The sequence below is a fragment of the Cynocephalus volans genome, chromosome 11 (assembly GCF_027409185.1).
Source record: "Cynocephalus volans isolate mCynVol1 chromosome 11, mCynVol1.pri, whole genome shotgun sequence".
In the NCBI taxonomy this organism is placed as follows: Eukaryota; Metazoa; Chordata; class Mammalia; order Dermoptera; family Cynocephalidae; genus Cynocephalus; species Cynocephalus volans.
Window position 1 is genome coordinate 65610667 of NC_084470.1, and position 25400 is coordinate 65636066.

The 25400-nt window shown below is 37.3% G+C and overlaps 1 protein-coding gene across 1 annotated transcript in view; it reads right to left on the reverse strand.

Moving 5' to 3' along the window:
* ERC2 (ELKS/RAB6-interacting/CAST family member 2) overlaps positions 1–25400 on the reverse strand; it is a 799084-nt gene that overhangs the window by 501471 nt on the left and 272213 nt on the right. The window contains exon 5 of the mRNA XM_063113405.1: positions 8532–8687. Within this exon, the coding sequence (XP_062969475.1) occupies positions 8532–8687 (156 nt within the window). The remainder of the gene's footprint in view (positions 1–8531; positions 8688–25400) is intronic.

The window sequence follows — 25400 nt, forward strand, 5'->3', positions numbered from 1 at the left end:
TTCTCCTTGTAGTTCTGCCATTGTTTTTAGCTCTCAAAATGGGATTTTTGCTTTAAAAATGGGTTTTTTTGCTTTAAAGTCTATGACAGCTTTCTTATGGTTAGTATTTGGATAGAGTGTCTTTTTCACTTTCAATGTATGTTTGACCTTATGTTATAGGTGTCTCTTGTATATCCACATTCTTTTATCCTGTCTGACAAAATTTAGTGCAGCATTTATTATTATTATATTATTACTATTATTATTATTATTATTATTATATATGTGAGTTAATCTATTTTATCTTGTGCTTTCTATATGTGCTACCATTTGTTTCTTCTTTTTCTTCCTTGCCTTATTTTGAATGATATTTTTTCTCATTCTGTTTTTTTCTCCTACTCATTAAGAAGTTTACTTTTATTTATACTTATTGTATTTGTTTTATTTTATTTATTTCCAATCTTTAGGCTACTACTCTACAAATTACAACGTTTACATTTTTAACTTATCTAAGTCTAAAGTCAATCTATATGTTTATCTTCTTTCTGAATAATATAAAGATCTTGAGCCACTTTAAGTCCCGTCTCTACCCTCTTGACACACATTACTGTTGTCATGTATCTTAGTTATTTCCTGTTTTGTTTTTAACTCATTATTAATTTTCTTCGTTCATGTTTGCTTAAATTTACCCACAGATTTATCATTATCCTTGCTTGTTATTCATTCTTGCAACTCAGATATTTGGTTAAGAATCACCTTTTCCTTGAAACGTCTCTTTTAAAATTTCCTTTAGTGGGGTGGCAAACTCAATTTTTCTCTAAAAATATCTCAATTTTATTCTTTTTTTCTCAAATAGTATTGCTGAGTATTAAAAGTAACTTTTTAGATTAAGAGATATTTTCTCTCAGCACATTGAGGATATCATTCCACTATCTCTGGCTACCAGAAGCTATTGAGAAGTCAACCTATAACTCCAAATTCATTCCTTTAAAGGTAATGGGACTTTTTTCCATTAGCTGCTTTTTTTTTAACAGCTATACTAAATTGTACTTCACATGCCATATAATTCACCTGTTTAAAGCACGCAGTTGATGGGTTTTAGTATGTTGAAGGAATTGTGCAATCATCATCATAATCTAATTTTAGAACACTTTCATCATCTTAAACAGAAACTTTATAACCATTAGAAGTTACTCTCTTTTCCCCACCTCCCATCCCCAGTCCTAGGTAACCAATAACTTACTTTCTTTCTCTGAGAATTGGCCTATTCTGGACATTTTATAAAAATGGAATCACATGAGGTATCTTCAAAAAATTTATAGAAAATGTGTATTATAAAAAACTATGCATAAATTGTGCAAAATTTTTTTTGCACCAAAATAAACTTGGAAGAACAAACATCAAATTTATGGCATTTCTTTGAAGACTTGTAACAAGAAATGCAACATGGTTTTACCAGTACAATTCTGAAGACAATGCACAATTAAAGCCATGGTTACCAAGAGATGGAAGTGGCTCAGTCAAAGCAAAAGTGGACCAGTCAAGAGCAGAGGTCATGGCAATGCCTTGAGTGATGCTCAAGGCATTTTGCTTGTTGACTTCCTGGAGGGCCAAAGAAAAATCAGATCTGCTTGTTATGATAACGTTTGGAGAAAGTTAGACAAAGCTTTAACAGAGAAATGCCCATGAAAGCTTCACCAGAGAGTCCTCTTCACCAAGACAATACTACTGCTCATTCCTTTCATCAAACATGGGCAATTTTGTGAGAGTTTTGATGAGAAATCACTAGGTATCCATCTTACAGTGCTGATTTGGCTCCTTCTGACATCTATTTGTTTCCTAGTCTCAAAAAAATCTTTAAGGGCATCCATTTTTCTTCAGTTAATAATGTAAAAAAGACTGCATTGACATGGTTAAATTCCCTAGACCCTCTGTTGTTTAAAGAGGGACTAAATGGCTGGTATAATCACTTACAAAAGTGTCTTGTACTTGAAGGAGCTATGTTGAGAAACGAAGTTTATGTTTGTTATTTTTATTTTTTAATTCCATTTTTCCATGAACTTTTTGAAGTCCCGTTGTCCACTACGTGTACTTTGTGACTCGCTTTCTTCACATAGCACACTATTTTCAAGGTTTATCCATGTTGTAGCATGTATTAGTACTTCATTCCTTTTTACTGCCAAATAATATTCCATTGAGTAAAGACCCTATATCTTGTCTATCCATTTACCAATTGATAGACAGTTAGATTGTTTCCAGGTTTTGGCTATTATGAATAGTGCTGCTAAAAATATAAATATATATAAATATATATGTATACACACACACACATATATGTACATATACACATATACACACACACACCCCTTACCTAGGAGTGAAATCACTGGACCATATGGTAAATGTATGTTTAGCATTTTGAGAAACTTTTAAACTGTTTTCCAAAGTTGCTATACCATTTTAACATTCCCACCAGCAATGTATAAGGGTTCCAATTTCTTTACACACTCACCAAAAATTATAATCTGTCTTTTTAACTATAGCTATTTCAGTGGGTGTGATGTGGTATCTCACTGTGGTTTTAATATTTATTTATCTAATGACTAATAATATTCAGCATCTTTTCATGTATTTATTAGCCATTCATATATCTTCTCTGGACAAATGTTTTAGCTGCTTTTTAAGACTTTTTCTTTGCCTCTGAGATTTTTAAGTTTTACTTTGATGCAAATGGATAGATTTATTTTTATTATCCTATTTGGAATACTTTGGGCTTCCTGAATTGGTGGGTAGGTACCAGTCATCAGTTTGGAAAAATTCTTAGCCTTCATCTCTTCAGAAATGGCTGATATAAAAATAGTGATTTTGCCCCTACTGCATCTCTCTTTTACACTGGAACTCTGACTATACTTATGCTAGATCTTATGCTATCTTCCATGTATCTTAACTTGTCTTTCATGTTTTCCTTCTTTTTATCTTCTATTTGATTTCTTCTGTTTTGTTTTCTAGTTTTTTAAATCTCTCTTCTGCTCTGACCACTCTGCTATTAAACCTACTCATTGAGCTTTTAAATTTCTATTTTTATATTTTCCCATTTCCAGACATTTTATTTGGTTCTCTTTAAATGTTTTTGGTGTTTTTATAGCCTCTTGCCTTTTGCTGATATTTTCAATCCCTTCTTTTATTTATTTGAATATATAAACATACTTATTTAATAGTCATATCTTATAATTCCAACTTCTGAAGTCTTTGTTTTCTGGTTCTGCTGTTTGTTCTTTCTATGAGCTCTCACTTACAATGGATTGTTTTCTTGCAGGCTTTGTAATTTTTTTTTTTTTTAATTGTGTACTCATGTTTTTTGGAACTTCATCTGGACAAATACTTTGAGGCCTAAGTCAAACATGTGGTCCTCCAGAGCATTTGCCTCTGCCAATACCTAGGGGCACTACCAACCAAGGAACCCTTTAAACTACATTCTCTACTTGAAGTTTTTGGATCATCTCACACAACACATCTGTTGAAGAGCCATCTGTGGTTATGGATTCTCAAAACTAGATTATTCACCTTTCACTTGGCTCAAAGTTTTAAAATAGATTATTTCCTCTCGAGTCCCCTAGTCTAAGTGGGAGGAGGGGTAGAGTGGGAAGGTTATTTTAGTTTTCCCTAGCACTAGTAGTGTAGTTGTCTGGGATCCCACCCTGTATGTGGTGGTATTAGTGGGGTTTTTATTAGATGGTTTATCTTGAGCAGGCCCAGCTTTCTGTCTCTTTTCTCCAATGTCTTTGTGACTGTAAAAATGAAAGCACAAGTTCACCTGTCTGATAAACACCAACAAGAATAGATAACCCAGGCTTGTCACACAAGTTCCCTGCTATGGCTTGGCTTTGACCCTTGAGATTCTTTCCCACTTTATATCTCATAAGTACATTTTAAAATACATGTTTTAAAAATATATTTCATTCAGCATGTTTTGTTGCTTTCAGCAACAAAAAGCTGACCTAAGCATAACCCACCTACTGACAATAACAGCTCCACATGAACAGCATAGTGTGCTTAACAAGGAGTGAGACCTCCATCTTCAGAAGGGTTCAGGTCACAAGACTTACTGGAAGGTGTGATAAGGAAGGAAATCCCATTTGCAAGGAGAAGTCAGACTACATCACGGAACAAACAGGTTTCATCTTTCTTGCCAAACATAAAAAATTGGTAGTGGCTGAACAGGAAATGGTCTTGGGAAGAATTCTGAGTATGCTTTAAGGTTCTCTGGGAAAGATTGTTTCTTAATGTGCCCTGGTATACGTAAGCAAGTGTGCAATTCATGAAAAACATTGCTTCTTTATAATTTAATAAATCATGAGTCTATGGTCATTTTTATCTGGAACAAAAGTAAGAAGTTCTCTCTCACACATACAACAAGAATGGAATATAAATAAAAAGAAGGAATTAGGATTACCTAAAATAATAAAAGTAATTAAAATCTGTTGTGATCAGCATTATGAGCACTCTTCTCAGGGGATATGGCCTCCAACTCATATCCAGTCGTAGCTGACAGCACAGGATATAATTGATTCCACATATGAAACTGATTCATCTGAAATTAATGCTCAAAAAACTTTAAACTCAACACGCCTAAGCAAAAACAATGTTTATAGTAAAAAAAAAAAAAACGATTTTTGCTAACTTCCACAAATACCAGAGTAGAAATCTAGTGTGGGGGTTGGAGTATTGGAACAGAGATTTGAATGAAATTAACTTGATCAACAAAATGGTGTTTAACACAAAGTAATGGCATGGCAGGTTCTTCATACACCTACTTTATTCAATAAAAATAGGTTGATAATCATAAAACTATTTCAGTCTATAAATATTAAATAGGCAGTGGGTTTAAATAGCTTTCAGACTATCACTGCCATGAGGTAAATTTTAAATAAATATTTATGCAGACAATAACAGAAAAAGGCTTTCCTAAAGGGAATACAGTTACAAAGTAAAAAATCATAATCTTCCATAAAAATATGCCTTTTGCTTCTTTTACAGCCATAAACTCAATAAAAATGGAAAGTGATGCAATCAAACATACATGAGAACCGAGGCCAGGGAAGGTCTGTCTCTGTGATGGCCAGAAGAAAATCCAATCGGAATTACATCACATGCTTTATATGAAGTCCATGTGGACATCAGGCACACTTCATCCCGTCTAAAAATTCTTCCCCCTCTTACGTCTGTGACACAACCAACACCCCGAAAAAAACACTCTGCCAAGGAAAACAGCTTCTTTTTCACTGGAGATATGGCCCTCATGTCTAGAAAGTGATATGCTTATTATCATGCAGTTTGGGTTATGAGGTTGGTAATCCGTCAGAGGTTTATAAGAAAATGTGTTACAAATTCAGAATAAAGGAGGAGATCTAAGACAGCAGAGTGGCGTCTTTGGCAAACAATGAAAACAGAGGGGGCAGCTAATATAGAAATACAGGGATCAGTAGATGAAAAATGTGTTAGACTAGGAACAAAGCCTTGTACAGAAAGGGGACGCCATCACTCTTTCCCTACCAGAAAAACAATTATTTATATGGTACATTCCATTCGCAAAGGCTTAATGGTGCTCCTGAAAGTAACTCATGCTTTCCATGGCCTCTTAGATCTACCTATCACGGTCTGATTCTTCTAATCCTTCAGAGTTGGGGAAGGAATGAGAGTTTGCAACAGGGGAGAGTTGCACAGAGTAGGAGGACACCCAGAGTCTCCGTTCTGGGACAACATCCCTGTGCCAAAGGATTTACAAGATGCTGGGATTTCTATCCTGGCCAACTCTGTCTGGTATCCTGCTTTCACACAAACAGAGATTCTAAAACTCTGCTTTTACATTTTTGCAACCCACATCCTCCACCCTTCCAAAAAATGTTACATCATGGTTTTTCTATGATAACATATTTATAAAACCATGCTAGGTCTTCTCTGCTACTTAATTTATCCACAGAGCTTTCAAGAGGACCTACCAGTTCTAACCATCTTCTCAGCATCAAAATGGAGGTGCATGCCCTTTCACATGGCTATCTAAAATACTTGCTTTCCCTCCAGGCTACATACTTTATTCATTTTAAGAATTAATGCAAAAGCATTCCCAGGCTTAAATAAAAAATCACACTCACCTCTCAGAGTAGGAGAATTAAGAAAAACAAGTAATTAATGATATAAAGTATAAGCAATAAATGTAATGGTTCAAATCAACAAGAACATTCTTTCAATGGGGAAAATACACAAAACTGACTTTTACTAGCACTTTTTAGTAATGTTTATCAGTCTATAAGGGATATATACATGACATTATAAAAACTCGTTTTTATTTGAATTTCTTAGAAGTTCATTTTCCCATTAGTCAGTTTAAATATAACATTATTATATTATTATTACTGTCATTATTATATTTGGTATTACTTCTTCAATACCAATGTTCATAATTATTAGCTACTTTTTTGAGCCAGGTACTTTAACTGTATTATTTCATTTAATCTTCATTTATCCCTTTAAGCCACCCTCTAAGGATGGTGGTGTTGCCACCATTTTATGGAAGACGACAGTGTGGTTGAGTGACTTAAGTAACTCACCCAAGGCCATGCAGCTAGCAAGGGCAGGCTAGAGATTTGCCAGAGTCTGCTTTAGTTTTCAGCATGCACTCTCTCCACCTCACTCCACTGTTCTCCTCAAACATTCTTTTGACCTGACTGCATTTGGAACCCTTAAGAGTACCTAAGCATTAAAAGTTAAATCTAACTCAAGGGTTGATAGTCTCTCAAACAAATGCAGGCTAATAAAGGTCATGACTTGCTTGCTAAAGACCATATAAATGTTTTATTCATCTGGACAGAGTCCACGATCAGGGGCAGAGTTTGCAAATTTCATGGCCTTTTCAGCTGTACAATGGTTTGAACAATCTACCATTGTTGAATGACAAGGTGGGGAGGAAAAGTTTAAGCCGAAGCAGAAATTTTGCCCAAACTTCTTGAGTTCACTCATATCTGTGCCTCTGGTCTTCATTGCCAGAGTGATTTGGGCACTGCCTGCAGTTCGCCCTAGTTCTGTGTTTGCTGCACCTCATCCCAACTCTGAGAGGGAAGAACTGCAAAAAAGAAACCAGAAGGGAAGACTGAGCAGAGAAATCCATTCTGCATTTTGTGGCATTCCTGAAAGGAAGTGGTTACTTTCAAATCCATTGGACATCCTCCTTCTCATATCTCCAGTCCTTGATCCACATTTTTAGTCATAATCTCCACGTCTACTTAGAGACAGAAAGTTGGAAGAAATAAGCACAGTTTCTATTATTTTCCCTAAAGAAACATAGATGCATACACACACATACATACATGGTGAAGAAAATGCTAAATTATATTATTTCCTCTCTATAACTTGCAAACTCTGCAAGAAGTATGCATGTAGTTCACAACTGTTAAAATTATTCAAACATTATTTTCTCCCCTCTCCCACAGCTTTCTCACAGAAGTCTGCATTACTATAATTCTGCTACATTTTATAAGGCAACGAAGATGATTAAAACCTATAACAAAAACAGGAACATTTAAGAGCAAGTGGTAGAAAAAAAAATTTTTTTTAATTGGTGTGGTTGTTATTTTCAGAAGCAAAATGATTTAAATAGAGGAATAGATGAAAGCATCTCAAAGTCTTAAAAGACTTATTTGGGGCTATTCATAAATTGAATAATTATACATATGTAAAAATAATGGATATTCAGATGCACAGTCCATTTACAGCCCAAAGTTCAATTTTAAAAAATATAAGCCAAAATCTTTAAAACTAGCAATAGCAATATAAATTAATGGAGCAGGTTACTCTAATAATATTTTATAAATATTCCACAATAATAAGAATAATATCAATGACAGTGCCTGATATTTGTTGAATGCTTTCTAGAGATCAGAAAAGGGACTAAGAACTTTAGATGAATAATCTCTTGGAATCTTCAGAGCAATCCAATGATGTAGTTACTCTTCTTATCCCTATTTGATGGATGAAAAAACTGAAGCTTAGACACTTTGAATAATTTGAGTAAATGGCAACATTGACATTCAAAATCATTTGTCTTAAACATGCTAAATCCAAAATGTCTAAATAACATTGAAATGAGTTAAATTGGCTTGTAAGAGCAATAGTTTTTGAGACAATCACTTTTTAAGGAAAGGCAGGAAATTTGGGAGTGATAGCAACGTAAAGAAAAATAGCAAACAAACATGTTAACTGTGGTAACTGAGAAGAAAGAAGACTATAAACATGTTAATTCCCAAGACAGAGGAACACCAAAGGAACTCGTTAGAAAAGTACGAAAAAAAAAAAAATTCACCAAAGTTTTTCCCTGATTGCTTTTTGGAACCTATATTTCTGTACTAAAAATCTTCAGCATTCCTCTCTATTGTCTATATATTTCATGATGTAACATAAAGCAGGTTCTGTACGTGGGTATTTCGGAAAAGTATGTATGTAAACTGTAACTTTCTAGTCACACCAAGAATATAAAAATTCATAACTCTAGACCATACCTTGGTCTTCATAAACTTGGAGTGACTTTTGTAAACCTCTATTTGCTTAATCTCTTCTTCGCGGTCCTCAGTGTTCAGCACACCATTGGCTTTTAACATCTGGATCTCATCCTCGAGATCCCTTATGTTTCGCTCCAATGAAGCGATTTTTGTGTCCTGTTGGTAAAAAAACAAAAGAAAAAGAAAAAAAACTTTGTTCAGCATCATCAAAACGGAATTTAAGAAAGCATTTTTGCTAATAATACATTAACTTTGATGTAGACATAGCCCCAAATTCAGATCAATTTATTTTTTTCACTTCCGTGGATCATTTGTGATGTTATTGCTTAAACTCCCCATCAGGATCATGGTTCAATACAATACAGAGACCTACCTAGATATGTTTGCCTAATATCTGGGAATCAAACTACAAAGCAACAGTGATAAAACGTAATTTAAAGTGTTAAAAACCTAAATTGAAACATCATTTAAGTGGGCAAATTTATAATTCGGAATATAGTTTACCAGTGTGAATGTTTGAATACACTTGTAAACACAAAAATGGGTTGTTCATGTGTATGTTCTATGGCTGGTTTTTTAAGGCATGCTTGGAATTTGACTCTGATAGAGAAGGAAGTTCAAATCCACCAAAGGGGGAAAAGATTCTCATCTAAAATACAGACATAAGTGAAATTAAATAATTGACTCTTCACTTAGTATGACTGCAACGCTAAATATTGAAAATTTATAGCAACTAGAAATAACATATCACAATGTCATGATTTAATTGGTGAGCAGTCAGGTCCCTACGTGACAAAAAACCTGACTACCTTGCAGGGCATGTTTAACTTCTGATTTACAGAGCCAAAAATCTAGAAATATTACACTCAGATGTGGGATTAAGTGAAAAGCAAACAACCAATGACAGCCTCTATACACGAGATAGAGCATAATAAGACACAATGCAATAGAAAGTAGAGAGAGCTCTTACAGGACAACAAAACAAAGAAACGCAAAAATATTTCCTCAGCCTCAGGTATTAGTCTCAGATCAGTCTTTGGAATGAAATGTGTTGGAAGTTTGCCTTTAAGTTTTCTCACTGTCCCCATCTATCTGCTGTTTTATTGCACAGATTCAAGGAGCGTGTATTGAATTTACACTGAATGTTACAAAAACCAAGCCACTAATTATTTTTTACCAACTCATTTTTTTAGAATCTGAAAGATTAAGAATTCCAAAAGCAAAGATAATGAATGGGCTTATTCTATTTATAAATAACTCATTTTTAAAAATGCAACAAATATGTCTGTCCTGACTTTGTGACTATTGTCTATTTTATTTTTCTATATGAAATGCCCTATGGCATATCTCATGTGGCAATAATAATTTTTGTTTGTTTTTTTGGTGGCTGGCTGGTACAGGGATCTGAACCTGTGACCTTGGTGTTATAAGGCTGTGCCCTAATGAAATATAATAATAATTATCATCATTAACATTGTCATGATGTTCAAAGGAGAAAAAGGAGGAGCAGTGACAACTACTCATTTAACTCTATTATGGGCCAGGAACTGAGTGCTCTAAGTGCTGTAGTCACTTTTGTTATTCTCAGAAAACCCCCAAGAAGATGAAATTAAAAGATTCTGAAAATTTTAAGATTACTATAAAATGTTACATTCTGTAGTATTTCATTTTCTTTTAAAAATAATACCTTTTGTATTTTTTCCAGTTATAAAAGCAATATACTTCAAATTCACAGAAAATGGAGAAAATCTCCTCTAATTCTACTATCCAGAGTTTTTATGTATATCCTATATTTTTCTATTTTAGATGCAATTTTCTGCCAGTATTTTTCTATTTCAGATGCAATTTCTGGAAATCATGTATACTACCAGTTTGAACAGGGCGGTATTAGGGCCAAATGTTTGTATTTGCTCAAAATTTATATGTTGAAGCCTTAACCCCCAATGTGATAGTATTTGATGATGGGGCCTTTGGGAGGTATTTAGGATCAGTCAGGATGGTGGGGCCCTCATGATGGGATTAGTGCCCTTCCAAGAAGAGATACCAGGCAGCATGTGGGTGACCATCCACAAGTCAGGAAGAGAGCCCTCACCAGAACCCAACCATACTGGCATCCCAATCTCAGAATTCCAGCCTTCGGAACTGTGAAAAAACAAATTTCCACTGTTTAGGCCACCCAGTCTATGGTATTTTGTTAAGGCAGCCCAAGCTGACAAATATAGGGGATCATATTTAGTGATTCATCTGAGCTGTGAGAACTCCACAGATAAAAAGATAAGCAATGATAAAAGTGCTACAGGAAAAGAACTTCTAAACGGTCATAAGAGTCTCCCCAAATAAATTAGGGTCACTTTAAATCAACATTTTTTTCTGAGTATAAAATTGAGATATGCTCATTACAGAAAACTTGAAAAACTATATAGATAAATGTGATTATCCATAACCCATTACCCAGATATACCCACTATTAACATTTTTATTTATTCCCAAGAAAGCTTTAAAATTACACTTTCACCTTAAAACATATAAAAAGATATCAATTAAAACTCTAATCAGTATGATGTAGATTTCCTCTCTCTATGAGATACAAATTGGCCATTGATGAGATCTGTAAATACCTAAGTACAATCTTTAAGAGTTTACAGATAGCTAAGTACAATCTTTATGAGAGTTTAACTGTTAGTTAACCATTAAACTTCTTTTCCTATATAAAATCTCCTGGGATTTCAGACCAAAGTTTACAGTGACCATATTTATATGCACATATGTATATACATATATACCTATATAAACACGTGTGTGTGCACGCGTACCACAATACACTTTGTAGTCCTCACATCTTAGACCTCAATTTTTTGATAGCACTTGGTAGAATTTCAGCTCTCAATCATGTAGACAGGGGAGAAGGATTTGATTCCTCACAAACCCTCAGTTTTCTTCTCAGTCAAGTCTCCAGGCTTTAATTAGCACTGACCACAGCTGCCAACTTTTAAATGGAACTTTTCACTGGACTCTAATGAATTACATACTGCTAAAGGAAGATCAGAACTAGGTTAAGACAGAGAATTTCTTATCACAGCAAAGCTTCTTGAACTATATACATCTGAGTTAAAATTTCACCAAATGGCGAAACATATTTCAAAAATAATATTTTTCACTTTTACTAATTTTCTTAAATTAACCAACAATTTTCTTTTTCTTCACAAATTTCTTTTTTCCTTTAGCCACAGGTGTCCCAAAATAAAAAAAAGAAAAGAAAAAATAAATGAGTATCGTGGGAGGCACCTTAATAAGGATCTATTTGTTCTGTCCTTGTTTCTATTTCTGTTCTTATACAAGAAGTCAACTTCAAAAGCAATAGAACTCATACCTAAAATCACGAGCATGGAGAAAAGCAGATAGGAGAATATCATTAGGATCCAGAGAGGCAAAAAGATATAAAATAGACATATTAGATGGGTTTTGTGCCTAAGAAGATATTCAAAATGATGAGTGAGCCATAGAAAGGCTGAAAATCAAAGGTAAACGAAATGGCTGCCACATTCATCAACTGTCTCAGGTCAAAGAATTCAGGGAGAAGGAATTTTATCTTTTTCTTTTTAAAAAATCTCTAAAACTAAGATAAACAACTAAAAACTTACATAGTTAAGGGGGACTATGGAAGTCCATATCAAATCTTGATATGGCTGAATGTGGTACACGTATGTCATCTTTCAGAATAAACACTGAATGCATATGCTCAATAACTAAGCACTGGTCTAGAATGGAGAGGGAAAAAAACTTAAGTGATAGCAATCTATAGCATACATGTCCTAAGAAAAACAAAAGATTATTAAAAAAGAGAGAGAGAGAAAAAAGGCAGAAATAAACTTATTTCAGTCTTCCCACACAACTTTCATCCTCGTTGCTCTAATTGCTGCACTCGTGGGCTGGTACTAATACTCATGGCTGGCTCAAGAATTAGCAGGATGGGTAAATGCCTGCCAGGGGTCCAGTTCCAGTGGTTTGTTTCTTAGTTGACCACCAAATACCCATTTTGCATCTTTCAGAGGACAGATGTAACATAGTCTTGGATATGAAATTTAAATAAGAGTTATGATCTACAATTCATTTCTAAAATTTTCATAAGTATTATGAACGTGTGGACAAAAATTATTTGAAAGAGATATTCAATTTGTATTTCTTTTCTAACTAATGGGGACGGAAGCAAACTTGTTTTAGATGGGGTATTTTCCCTGAAAATTTTTTTTCCATATTATTATAGTCCATAACCAAAATGTAGTATAAGAACAACACAATTTCATGGTTGTCCCATCTCAAGACTATTTGAAAAATGTCACCTGAGACATGAGGTGGTGAGTTCTGGGAGGATGGGAATAAACATCTGTTCTTTCACTGCTGTAGTCTTAAGTGCTGGGCTCAGAGCAGGCTCTCAGTAAACCACTTTTTAAGTGACAGAAATTGACAAGTTTCTGGATATATAAGCCCCTACTTATTTTAAATTGAGATAATGGTGGCAATTTTTCCCTTGCAGAATCCAAATCATTGTTTTAACTCTCTAACTTAGTAATATACCCCTAAGCTTAACAGAATTACTATAGTCCTATTTTTTTTCAAGAACTGACTTCTTTACTGGGCTAAATAAAATTAAATAGAATATTTTGCTGCAGGACTTCCCAGAATTCTAATGTGCATTGGGAATCCCTAACAAACATTTCTCAAACTTATTTCACCCCAAAACCCCCTTTTCACAGGGCATTTGGGTCCTGTAGACCTAGGAAAAACCTACTATATATTGTATTTCACTTTCCCCATCTCTAAGGAAGGCCCACAATTATCTGCTTCTAGAGCTTGTTTATTTGTGAAACATAATCAAGATGTGTGTTTGAAAATAACTGAATAAATTGTTTTAAAATATCAGTTATAAATAACATGTTCAGATGAAGAAAACTCTTTGGCGATTGGAGAGTAAATGTTGCTCCACTGTCTAAAACTTCACTTTTCAGGATGTTACAAAATATGTCTTCAGTCACTCAAGTACTTTTCTCTCTATTCTAGATCAGTGCTTAGAGTGATTGAGCATGTGTTTAGTATCAGTTCTCTTACTCATTCATTCACTCAACAAATATATACTGGGCATCAGACACTTAGCCAGGTGTGTGAGATAACAGGTAGATCTCAAGAAGACTCATTGGCATCCTTCTTTCTCTCACATGGAGTAGACATGCATAATCTCAGGTCCCCAAACCCAGAACCATTGAATCTGAATCTGCATTTTCACAAAGTCCTCAGGTGATTCTAGTGTTATTAATGACTACAGGTGTCCAGAAGACACAAGGGACAAGACTGACCATTGCAGAAGAGACAAGGGCAACATTGCTGGCCAACTACATTTTGTACAATACAGAAGTACTTTCAAGAGTCATCCAACTTGGCATACATGTACAGCAACTCTGGGAGTAAACTTTCTGGAGCATCTTTGACAGTCAGGATGCCATCATTACTCTTTTTGTGTTTTTCAAACATTATGTTCCCCTTAAACAGCAAGAAACAGATTTCAATTCCTCTCTAGGAACTGCGAACACTGAAATTGTGGGTGGGTGGAACATCAAAAAAAAGCAATATCAGTTAGTTACAAAAAGTGACAATTATGTTATTGCTGAGTGTCACAATGCGCTTTCCTTTCAAATACAGTAAGAATTACTGGTTTTATTTTAATATTGGGCCATAAAAGAAAACAGAAGCAGTTTTTACAGAGCATGGAATTCACCGTGATCACATATCGGTCTACAGACTTTGATCAACAAACTTAGGGCCAATTTGGTTTAAAGAAGACGTGATCTAATGTGCAGGAAACGTCCCTACATAATTATATTACACTTTATTTAGAATAAAATTCTAAACTATTATTATTGTATACCACAGAGGCTCTTGAAGGCTTAACTTTTAAGAATGACCTAGTCATAGCTGCAAACGTAACTGAGCAGCCCTTGGTCTTTGGCTATCTGAGTAAAGCCTTGCCTCTGGAAGGATTTACTGTGTGGGATAAGCATGGTCATATGAACCCAAGTGAAGCACTCCAGAAAGAAGTTGACTTAGGCCTAAGATACATTAGGAGGAAAAACAAATACCAAAAATTAAAAACTCATCTTCTCAGGCCTTATCAAACTTAAAAAGATGAAGACCTAGATGAGAAGATGACAGGAGACATGATGGGTTTTGCTGGTGATGTTGTTTCTGCATTTGTCTGTTCATAGAAGTGGTATCTAATACTTTATGGCAAAGTGTACAAGCACAGAATCAGGTTGGGCTAGGTCAAATTAGAAGCAATTAGAGTGCTTTTATGTTTCTTTTCCTGCTCTCATTTACCTACTTCTGACTCATTCTTCATGAAGCCCATGCCCTGGGAACGCGTCCTTCCTGTCATCCTGTCTGTGCACACTGCTAATGATCCATGGCAGAAGATGTGTGTCTAGGTGTTCTTGTTGGACACTGTGTGGCCTTTGAGGTTTTGGTCTGCATGTATGAATTTGCTGTTGTTGCTAATGGACTCAAGTCTAACAAAAAGAGCTAATGATAAAACATTCCAGATAGACCATGTGGAAAGGTGAAAAATCTGACCCTTAGGAAGTTTCAACCCTGTATGCAAATCTGAGCTTAGGCTTTTACATTTTGGGGCAGGATACTCAGCTTCTCTGAAATAAGACCATTCTCAAAACTACAAGTAGGGAGTTGAGTCCAACCAATCTCTCTCCCCCACTGCAAAGACCCCATTGCAGTAGCCCCTGCACCTATGGCCAAGGCTCTCCTTGAATGAAATCTGCCTTACCATCTTTTAAAAAAAAGGGAAGAAAATTACAAGTGATGTATAATGCATCACGGAAACTCTCCCAGGAGAGTGAAGGGTTGCCATTATTATCATAAAAAATGTAGTAAAGTCTCTACCAATTCCCCGTTTCTGTTAGGTACACAGGCAGAAGACAGTGGCTTCCATTTTTATTTCACCCTGCTTAACGTTGTGAGCATGCTCCTAACCTTGCTAATCCTATAACCTGAAGTTGTTATGAGAATTAAATGAGTAACATGTAAATCTTCCAGAATATATAACAGCTAACATACAGGAGATGCTAAATAAACTTCACCTGCCCTCCCATTTCTATCTGTAGCATATATTTACTACTTTTTTGTCTGCTCAGCTTCTCCTCTTTTTGGAAACTGCATCTTCCTAACTCCCTGTGTTTTTAATGGGGTTTCAACTGTGTGGCCCTGCCCAGAGGCAAGTACCATGGATCCTCTGGACACAGTGATTGTCCCAGAGGCGAACTCATGCCTCTAGCAAGGCCAGTCAGGGTTCTTTTAGGGGGCTGACACTAATACAGGGGTTTAAAAGGTCTCTCCTTTTCTGTAAGAAAAATGATAAGGAAAATGTAGGCCTGTGGTTGGCTGTGGCTTTCATTGTTACCATGTACTAAGAACCTGCCTGAATGATTGAGTCCTTATAACATCATTCGAACAGCTATATGTAACTACATCTGACCATCCACTCTCCAGAATACCAAAATACAAGAGCAAGGTTTCTGTCACCTTTAACCAGAAGAGTATAATGCACAGCAATAGTTTGAATGATAATACCAAAATAGTCAGATATAATATTCTAAAAGTTTACATATAGAGAAGTAAGTTGGAAGAATATCAGAATGAGTATGGGGTATATGTTAAGGAGGAGTAAGGAGACAGAACTGATTAAAGAGTGTAGATCACATTTAGTTGTGGAGGAGGTGGAAATAAGAGGAAGGTGAGGAAGTAATAACCAGTCTTCAGAACCAAGCTAGGAGTTTGTTCTTACGTCTGACTGGGAGTCATGCATAAGCTAGTAAACAAGAAAGCAATAAGATGGCCTTTAACTGGGCAGTTAATAATAAAAACAGAAGCCAAAGTGTAAATTCAGACTGTAGAGATGATAGAATCATCAGCCTAGTGGTGAAAAAACTCTCAGACACGGTTGAGAATCAAGGACAATGAAAACGGTGGCAGAATCACCAAAATAAAGAGGAGTAAATGACAGAACTTATGAAAAAGTCTCAGAAAATAAGAGAGTGAATAGTTTGAAGAAGAAAGAGGAGTCAGCGAAAGGTCTGAAGAGACTAAAGACTAAGAAAAAAATTAGGATGTCATGGGTGGCATGCGCAGTTTCAATGGAGTTGTTATCATAACTGGAAATTGAACCCCAGTGCTTTAAATTCCATGGAGTCAGAGATGATTTCCAAGTCTCTCAACAACCAATACAGTACAGGGCCAGAACCAACCAGAACAGACACCACCTGGAGCACTGCAGCCAAGTCTGGGACGTCCCTGCAGGGCCAGGGATGAACTCTTTAGTTACTGAAATTGGGGATCCCAGGGTAAGGGCTGCAGTTGTAGGGGAGGTATTCTGGGGGCTTAGGGTAGCTATGGAAGTATTTCAATATTTTAACCACCAGTGTAACTGTACCTTTGCCTCTCAGCTGTATATGGACCTGCATAGAAAGCTGCGTTAATTCATACTGAGAACTTTCTACATCCCCAGTGCATGGAAGGGAGCCCTGGCTAATTAAAACTCATTTCCACATGCCTATGACACACCCTAAAGCAGAGTGTAGCACACACTAAACCAGTGTCAAGAACTAGCTGCATAAGAATCACCTAGGGAATGAGTAAAAACTATGGATGACTTGGTTTCACCCAAGGACATTCTCTTTCAGGAGGGGTTGGAGAGAGAGAAAAATCTGTTTTTATTTTTAAGTTCCTCAGCTTGGGGGAAAAAAACACATCAAAATATTTCTTTTTTATACCTATGTTTTCTTACCCATTTATTTTCACTTAAGACACTAAAAATATAAATAACTTTGCATTCTCTGAACATACAGAAAGAAATAGCACAGGACAGAAACAATGTTTCTTTACTCTGGTATTAAAAATGCAATTAATAACAACTGCAGCTGATATGTATTGATTACTTACATAAGCACTGTGCTAGCAAAATCTCCTGTAACCCTGTGAATTAAGAATTTATTTACCCATTTAACAAGTTGGGAGGCCAACAGATGGTAAATAACTTGCCCAAGGTCTCCCCTTTGGTGAACTGAAATGGTTCCCTCCACAGATAACATTCAAGGAGGCCACATATTGGGACCTTGCTGTCCACAGGCCAACTTCAGGAGAGACTGGCTTCAGAGAAGGTGTGCCACCTAGAAGCTGGGTTATTCTGGTTCTTTCTTCCACTAAGTACTCTTAGCCTCTAGGTCAAAAGAAAACAGTGAAGAGGTTGGGAAGAGAAAAAGGGAGGAAAAAATTCAGACAGTGCTTCCAGATAAGCAGATAGTCCCAACGTACGTATGTACAGCGCAGTCCTCCCCGAGGATGGATTGGATGTCATCTTTCAAGTACATCTGAATAAAAAGAAGATTTGAACTCCAGCTGCCCATCCTCGGAGAACTCGGGCGATTCAATGAATTACTATCTTGCGACATAGCAAATGCATTTCAGGGAGCCTAAAAGATGGACATGTGACCCCTCCATTTCCCTCCCAGTGCTCTATAGGAACAGATTGGGTGAATAAGCTCCCCTTACTGGCCTTCCAGAAACCTGAATTTTCTCTTCCCATTCCTTTTAATCCACCCCTTGGTTTGGTTTGGGGCCTTCTTCTTAGGATCTCCAAAACATACCACAAATCCTTCTATGTTCCACCAGTTTGCCTCATGGAAAAAAAAAAAGCAACAGGCGGAGATGGAATTCAAGCCACCCCAAGTCACCAGCGTGGCTTGATGGATGTGGAAACTGGACCATGCCTCAAGGATGAGGCATGTGATGGGCGTACACTATCATTACTGAAACTTGAAAGGGGAAGTTCACATGAGGCCTGTGGCTGACTTCTCAACTCTGCTGGCGAGGGCACACGCCAGTAAGGAAATTGCAGTCCCTAAATAAACAATAGGCCAGGAATCTGAGCACTAGTGAGGGCAGGGCTGGCCAAAAAGGAGCAAACAAATCTAAGATTTAAATTTTGCAATAATGTCATGTCAATTCAGACTCCCCAGGAGGGCCCTTTGAGGATCCAAATTGCCAGTCACCAAGCCTCTAGACTTGGTAGAACTTTTAAAACAAGACACTTAGTCCGATCCCTTCATTTGCCAAGTGAGAATAGTGAGAGCCAGAGGGGACAAGTGGCTTGCCAAATGCTCAACAGCCAAGGAGCTAATAAGTCCCTAGATCATTTATTATGCGATAGACCTCCTGGGACTCCCTATTTTTTCTCCACCAGTTTCTCCTTTCAAAGACACATTTAAAGTCTTTCAACACGCAAACTCTGTATGTATTCAGTTAACATTCTCTGCCTGAAGTAAACTTATTTAGTTCCTTCTCACTGGTGATCCTTGCCCAAATGTATCACCTCTTTTTTTACAGGTAAAATTCAATTTCCAGACTAAAAGGGAAGGAATAGAAAGGCAAAGGATTCCTTGACCGTCTATTATCTGCCAGGATTTTCCTATACCTTAACCCATCTTAATCCCCACTGCAATCCTATACAAGCTGGTATCATGGACCCATTTCACAGATGGGAAAGCTGGAGTACAGAGAAGCAGTAAGCTGCCAAGCCATACTCTCAGTTTCCGTAAATAATCTAACCCTATCCTCTGTGGAGCCTTCTCGGTTCGGTAAAAAAAAAAGAATAAAATAATGTGCATCTTTAAGCTTTTTGATAATGTCTTTTCTTTTAATAAATTTATTGTTGCTTTCCCTAAATTATAATTTCTGATCATTCCTACATAATAAATGCACATTATTGAAAACATGAAAATTTGGGGGGGGAAGAAAAGAGAAAAAAATCCTGTGTAATCTCCCGACCCACAATAAATGTCAACATTTTGGTACTATTTTTTCCCCAAGCTTTTATTCCACATTGATAAATATAACCTTTATATATTAAAAATGTTAAGTCTCTAACTACTATAAACCTGAAAAATACATTTCCTAGTTGGTAATTTTATAGTTCTGTTCTTATTGAAGGTAATCACAAGTTATTGATCATATTCTTTATAATACTTTTCTTTATTTTTTAATGGCAGCTTTATTTAGATATAATACATATACCATAAAATTCACCCTTTTAAATTGTTCGATTCAGTGGTTTGTGCAATCATCACCACTAATTCCACAACATCTTCATCACCCAAAAGCCCTGCACCCATTAGCAGTAACTCCTCTTCCTCGCATCTGCTTCCCCCCTCAGTTCCTGGCAATCACTCACCTACTTTCTGTCTCTACTTTGCCTATATAGGACACTTCATATTAATGGAATCATATACTATGTGGCCTTTTAAGAGTGGTGTCTTCAACCTAGCATAGTGTTTTCAAGGTTCATCCATATTATAGCATACATCAGTCCTTCATTATTTTTTATCACCAAGCAATAATCCACTGTACGGATATCCCATATTTTGTTTCTTCATATATCAGATGACGGATATTTGGGTTATGTTAGATTATTAGCTATTATAAATAATGGTGACATGAGCATTTGTGTACAGGTCTTTGTGAGGACTTACGTTTTCAATTCTGTTGGTTGTATACCTAGGAGTGGAATTTCTGGGCCATGTCATAACTCTATTTTTAACATTTTTCAGGAACAGTCAATTTTCCAAATTGGACTGCATCATTTTACATTTCCACCATCAATATATTAGAGTTCCAATTTTTCCACATCTTCTCCAACACTAGCTATTGTCTGTCTCTTTATTTTAGCCCTTCTAGTGCGAGAAAAGTTGTACCTAATTGTGATTTTGGTTTGCATTTCCCTAATGGCAAATGATCTTTTATGCCCTAACGATCTTTTTATGCCCTTACTGGTCATTTGTATGTCTTCTCTGGAGAAATGTCTATTCAAATCCTTTGCCCAATTTTTAATTGGGTTACTTTGTCTTTTTATTGTTGAGTTGTTCTTCCTTTATTTTTAAATGAACATTTTAATTAAAGTATAATATACATAAAAAAGAATCCAAATCATAGGTTTTCAGAATGATGAATTATGACTAAATAAACACACTGGGCACATTCCAACAAGGTCATAAAATAGATATTACCTGTACTCCAGAAGCTTCCTTCCTGGTCCTTCCACCTCCTGCAGATTAACCAGATATCTAATACCACTGATTAATTTTACCTGTTCTTGGAATACATATAAACAGAATCATAATGTATATTTTCTTTGGTGTCTGGCTTCTTTCAACATCATTTTATGGGTGGTATTCAATCATGTTGTTGCATATAGTAATAGCTTGGTCCTTGTCATTGCCTTATAGCATTTCGCTGCATAAATATTCCACTATTTACTTATACACTCTACTGTTGAAGGTTATTTCATTTGTTTCAAGTTTTTGGTTATTCTACATTTAGTTATGTTTCGTACCTTTCCATTTTAATCAGGTTTTACAAAATCATTGTTAATATTTGCTCTTAGATATTTTGGGTTTTTTAATACCATCCTAAGTAATATTGTCTTCTAGATTTCATTTTATAATTGTTTGTAACTAGTATATAGAAATAAGATTCATTTTTAAATATTGACCAGCCATTTGGCTTAATTCATTTACTAATCTCATAGGTTATATATAGATTTTTGGAGATTTTCTACATACACAATTAAGGTGCCTGTGAATAAAAATGATTTTCTTTCTTCCTTTCTAATAATCATACCTAGGATGCCCAGACCATTGTTGAATAGAAGTAACGGTGACAGGCATTCTTGTCTTCTTCCTTACATCACAGGACAAGCCTTCACATTTTACCATGATATATGATATTTGCTATAGCTTTCTTGTAGCTACCCCTTACCAGATTAAGAAAATCCTCCACTTTTAATCTGAGTTTCTTAAAAGCTTTTGGGAGGTGGGGATAAATGGATGTTGCATTGATCAAATGCTTCTTCTGCAATTATTTCAATTGTATTATTTTTTTCTCCATATTCCTGTTAATGTGGTGAATAATAATGATTGATATCCAAATTAGTCCAAATTTGCATTCTTAAAATAAACACAATTTAGTCATGTCATGTATTTGTCATTGGATTTTGTTTGCTAGGATATTTTATTATCAATGTTTATTCAAGAGATCGCTTATAATTTTCCTGTCTTGCAACACCTTTGTTGAGCATTAATTTGAAGCTTATGCTGGCCTCAGAAAACAAGATGGGAAGTACTCCCTCTTTTTCTGTTCCAGAAGAGTTTCTGTACAATTAATTTAATTTCTTCCTCAGACATTTGATACAACGCCCTGAAGAAGCCATCTGGGCCTGCAGCTTTTTTGTTTGGTTTGAGTTTGGGGGTTTTTTGTTTGTTTGGTTTGGCAGTAAGATTTTAAATTACAGAATTATTTTCTTTAATATATAGGACTACTCATATTTTATTTCTTCTCATACAGTTTTACAAGTTGCACTTTTAAAATAATTTATCCAGGGGGTTTTCAAGATGGCGGCGGCTGCGGCGGCTGGCGCGGAGTAGCTGAGGTGGAAAAGGTGGCCACTGGGCCTCAGTCAGCCGGGAAACTTGTGGACCTTCCTCTGGCCATCTCTTAAGGGAGGACTGCTGCTGCTGGCCGGTCATGGGGGCTCAACGCCACTTTGCCCCCGGCAGGAGAGGCTGCCTCATTTACAGGCAACAGCTTTGAAGTGTGGAGCAGGAAAAGAACTGATTCTTAGCTGCAAAAGCGAGTCTTGAAACAGGGAACACGGCGCCAGGGCTGCTGTGGATGCAGCCAGGATCCCGGAGGCTGGGGCCGCACTGAAGGCAGCCAGCTGCCCTATTCAGGATTCGAGGTTTCAGGCCGGCATTAAAGAAGATTCCTGGGAGCGCCCGAGCGGCGCCGCGACTGAACAGCCTGAGGCGGCAGCGCCGAGAACACGGAAGGCAACAAACCAGAGACAGAGCGAGCGCCCGACCTGGCACAGCACTGTGAGTGATCCCTGGCACAGCTCTGTTCGGGGGGTGGATGCCCACGCGGCTCCCGCCTGCACCACCAGGCCACTCACTGCGCCGGTGCTGCCTCCATTTTCCCAGGTGCGGGCAGCTCCGCCCTGCTCGGCCATCACTGAGCCCATTTGCTTGGCCTTGCGCGGGGCTTTCCGGACCCTGCGGGCCGGCCTCCTCTCCCACTCCCTCCGCGGTTCTCTGGCAGGGCTGGGGGTGTGGGGCATCCCGACCAGTGTTGGGAGGGCTAGGAAGTACGGGCGGGCCGACTGTCACTCCACCACACCCTGGACTCCGGCCCCGGTAAACTTCCTATTACTGGGAGGCAGATACCATCTCTGCGACCACCAGTTTGGAAAAAAGCCTAACGAATTTCTGGTTGGGAATAGTGTGGTAGGAGAGTTCCCAGGTCCGCTTGAACCCGCCGGAGAGCAGGCTGCAGGCGGGCACTAGACTCGGTTTATACAGGGGGGATACAAAGGTGAACAAGACCCGAGAAAGATCTACACAGTGCTACAAAGGCACCCAGACAGACCGGTCGTCTGTGCCTAGCAGAAACCTGGTAGACTTCCTGGGCGAGGCGGTGCTGAGCAGGGTCTTGAAGGCCCAGCTGATAGACGAGGGGTGCAGAAGACACGCCCCAGCCCAGCACAGTGTGCACAGAGTGGGGAGACGTGTGGCCAGGGAGGCGGAGACTCGACAGAAACCACACACCCGGTGGGGTCGCCACTGCACGATCTAACAGCCTGGGCCAGAGCACACGGAACGGGGAGAAGTCCTGTACAGAAAGTGAAAGCTCAACAGAGATCACACACCCTGTGGTACGTGATCCACCAGCCCAGCAGGGTACAAGCTGACCAGAAAGGTGGATCCCCGGAGAAGCCCAAGACCCGAGGCAACCACACACACAAGACACTAGAGGCCAACTGAGCAGTCACGGCAGGAGCCATACCAAATTGGCAACCACAGCAACATCCTAGTTAGTCATTAGTCTCAAACCGGTGGACTGTGAAACCCCCTGCCACAATGAATAAACACCAAAAAAAAGACACCAGAAATACAAAAAATCAAGAAAGTACACCACCAAAAGTTAATAAATCTCATACTCTAGATCCTATAGAACAAGAAGCCCTTGAAATAACTGACAAGGAATTTCGAGTGATAATTCTAAGGAAACTGAATGAGATACAAGAAAACTCAGCTAGACATCATGATGAAATGAGGAAAAGTATACAGGATCTGAAAGAGGAAATATACAAGGAAATCAATGTCCTGAAAAAAAATGTAGCAGAACTTGCTGAACTGAAGAAGTTATTCAGCGAAATAAAAAACACAACGGAGAGTTTAACCAGCAGGCTTGTCGAAGTTGAAGAGAGAACCTCTGAACTTGAAGATGGGCTGTTTGAAATAACACAAGCAGACAAAAAGAAAGAAAAAAGAATCAAGGACATGGAAGAAAATCTGAGACAGATATCAGACAACCTCAAGCGCTCAAATATCCGAGTCATGGGTATTCCAGAAGGGGAGGAAAATGGAGATTCCATAGAAAACATATTCAACAAAATAGTGGCAGAAAACTTCCCAGGTATAGGAAAAATCACAGATCTTCAGATCCAGGAAGCTCAACGATCTCCAAACGTATTCAACCCAAAAAGGCCTTCTCCAAGACATGTCATAGTCAAATTGGCAAAACTCAGAGACAAAGAGAGAATCTTAAAAGCTGCAAGAGAGAAGCGTCAAATCACCTATAAGGGAGCCCCAATCAGGTTAACATCAGACTTTTCATCACAAACCCTAAAAGCTAGAAAGGAATGGGATGATATTTTCAAAATACTAAAAGACAAAGATTGCCAGCCAAGAATACTCTACCCTGCAAGGCTATCCTTCCGAAATGAGGGGCAAATAGTATATTTCTCAGACAAACAAAAACTGCGGGAGTTCACTACCACAAGACCACCCTTACAAGAAATCCTCAAGGGAGTACTGGGTTTGGTTCCTGAAAAATAACTACCACTGCCATAAAAACCTAAGAAAAATCTAAACCCGCTAGTACAATAAAAATGGCATTCATGAAGAGAAAACAAGCTAACAAAAACACTATCTACAACCTAAGGAACCAACAAACAAAGAAACCAAACAGTAAATCAGAAAGGAAGGAACAAAAGACACCTAAGACAACCAAACAACCAATAAAATGCTAGGAATAAATCAACACATTTCAATAACAACTCTTAATGTTAAAGGCTTAAATTCCCCAATTAAAAGACACAGACTGGCTGACTGGATCAAAAAGCAGGACCCAACTATATGCTGCCTACAAGAGACCCACCTCACCCATAAAGATTCACACAGACTAAGAGTGAAAGGATGGAAAAAGATTTACCATGCAAACAGAAAAGAAAAACGAGCTGGAGTGGCTATTCTTATATCTGACAAAATAGACTTTAAACTAAAAACCATAAAAAGAGACAATGAGGGACACTACTTAATGATAAAAGGACTGATCCATCAAGAAGACATAACAATCATAAATATGTACGCACCCAATGTTGGAGCAGCCAGATTTATAAAACAAACTCTATTAGACCTAAAGAAGGAAATAGACACTAATACCATAATAGCAGGGGACCTGAACACTCCACTGTCAATATTAGACAGATCATCTAGGCAAAGAATCAGTAGAGAAACACAAGATCTAAACAAGACTCTAGACCAATTGGAATTGGCAGATATCTACAGAACATTCCACCCAACAACCTCAGAATATTCATTCTTCTCATCAGCACATGGATCATTCTCCAGGATAGATCACATATTAGGTCACAAATCAAGTCTCAATAAATTCAAAAAAATTGGAATTATCCCATCT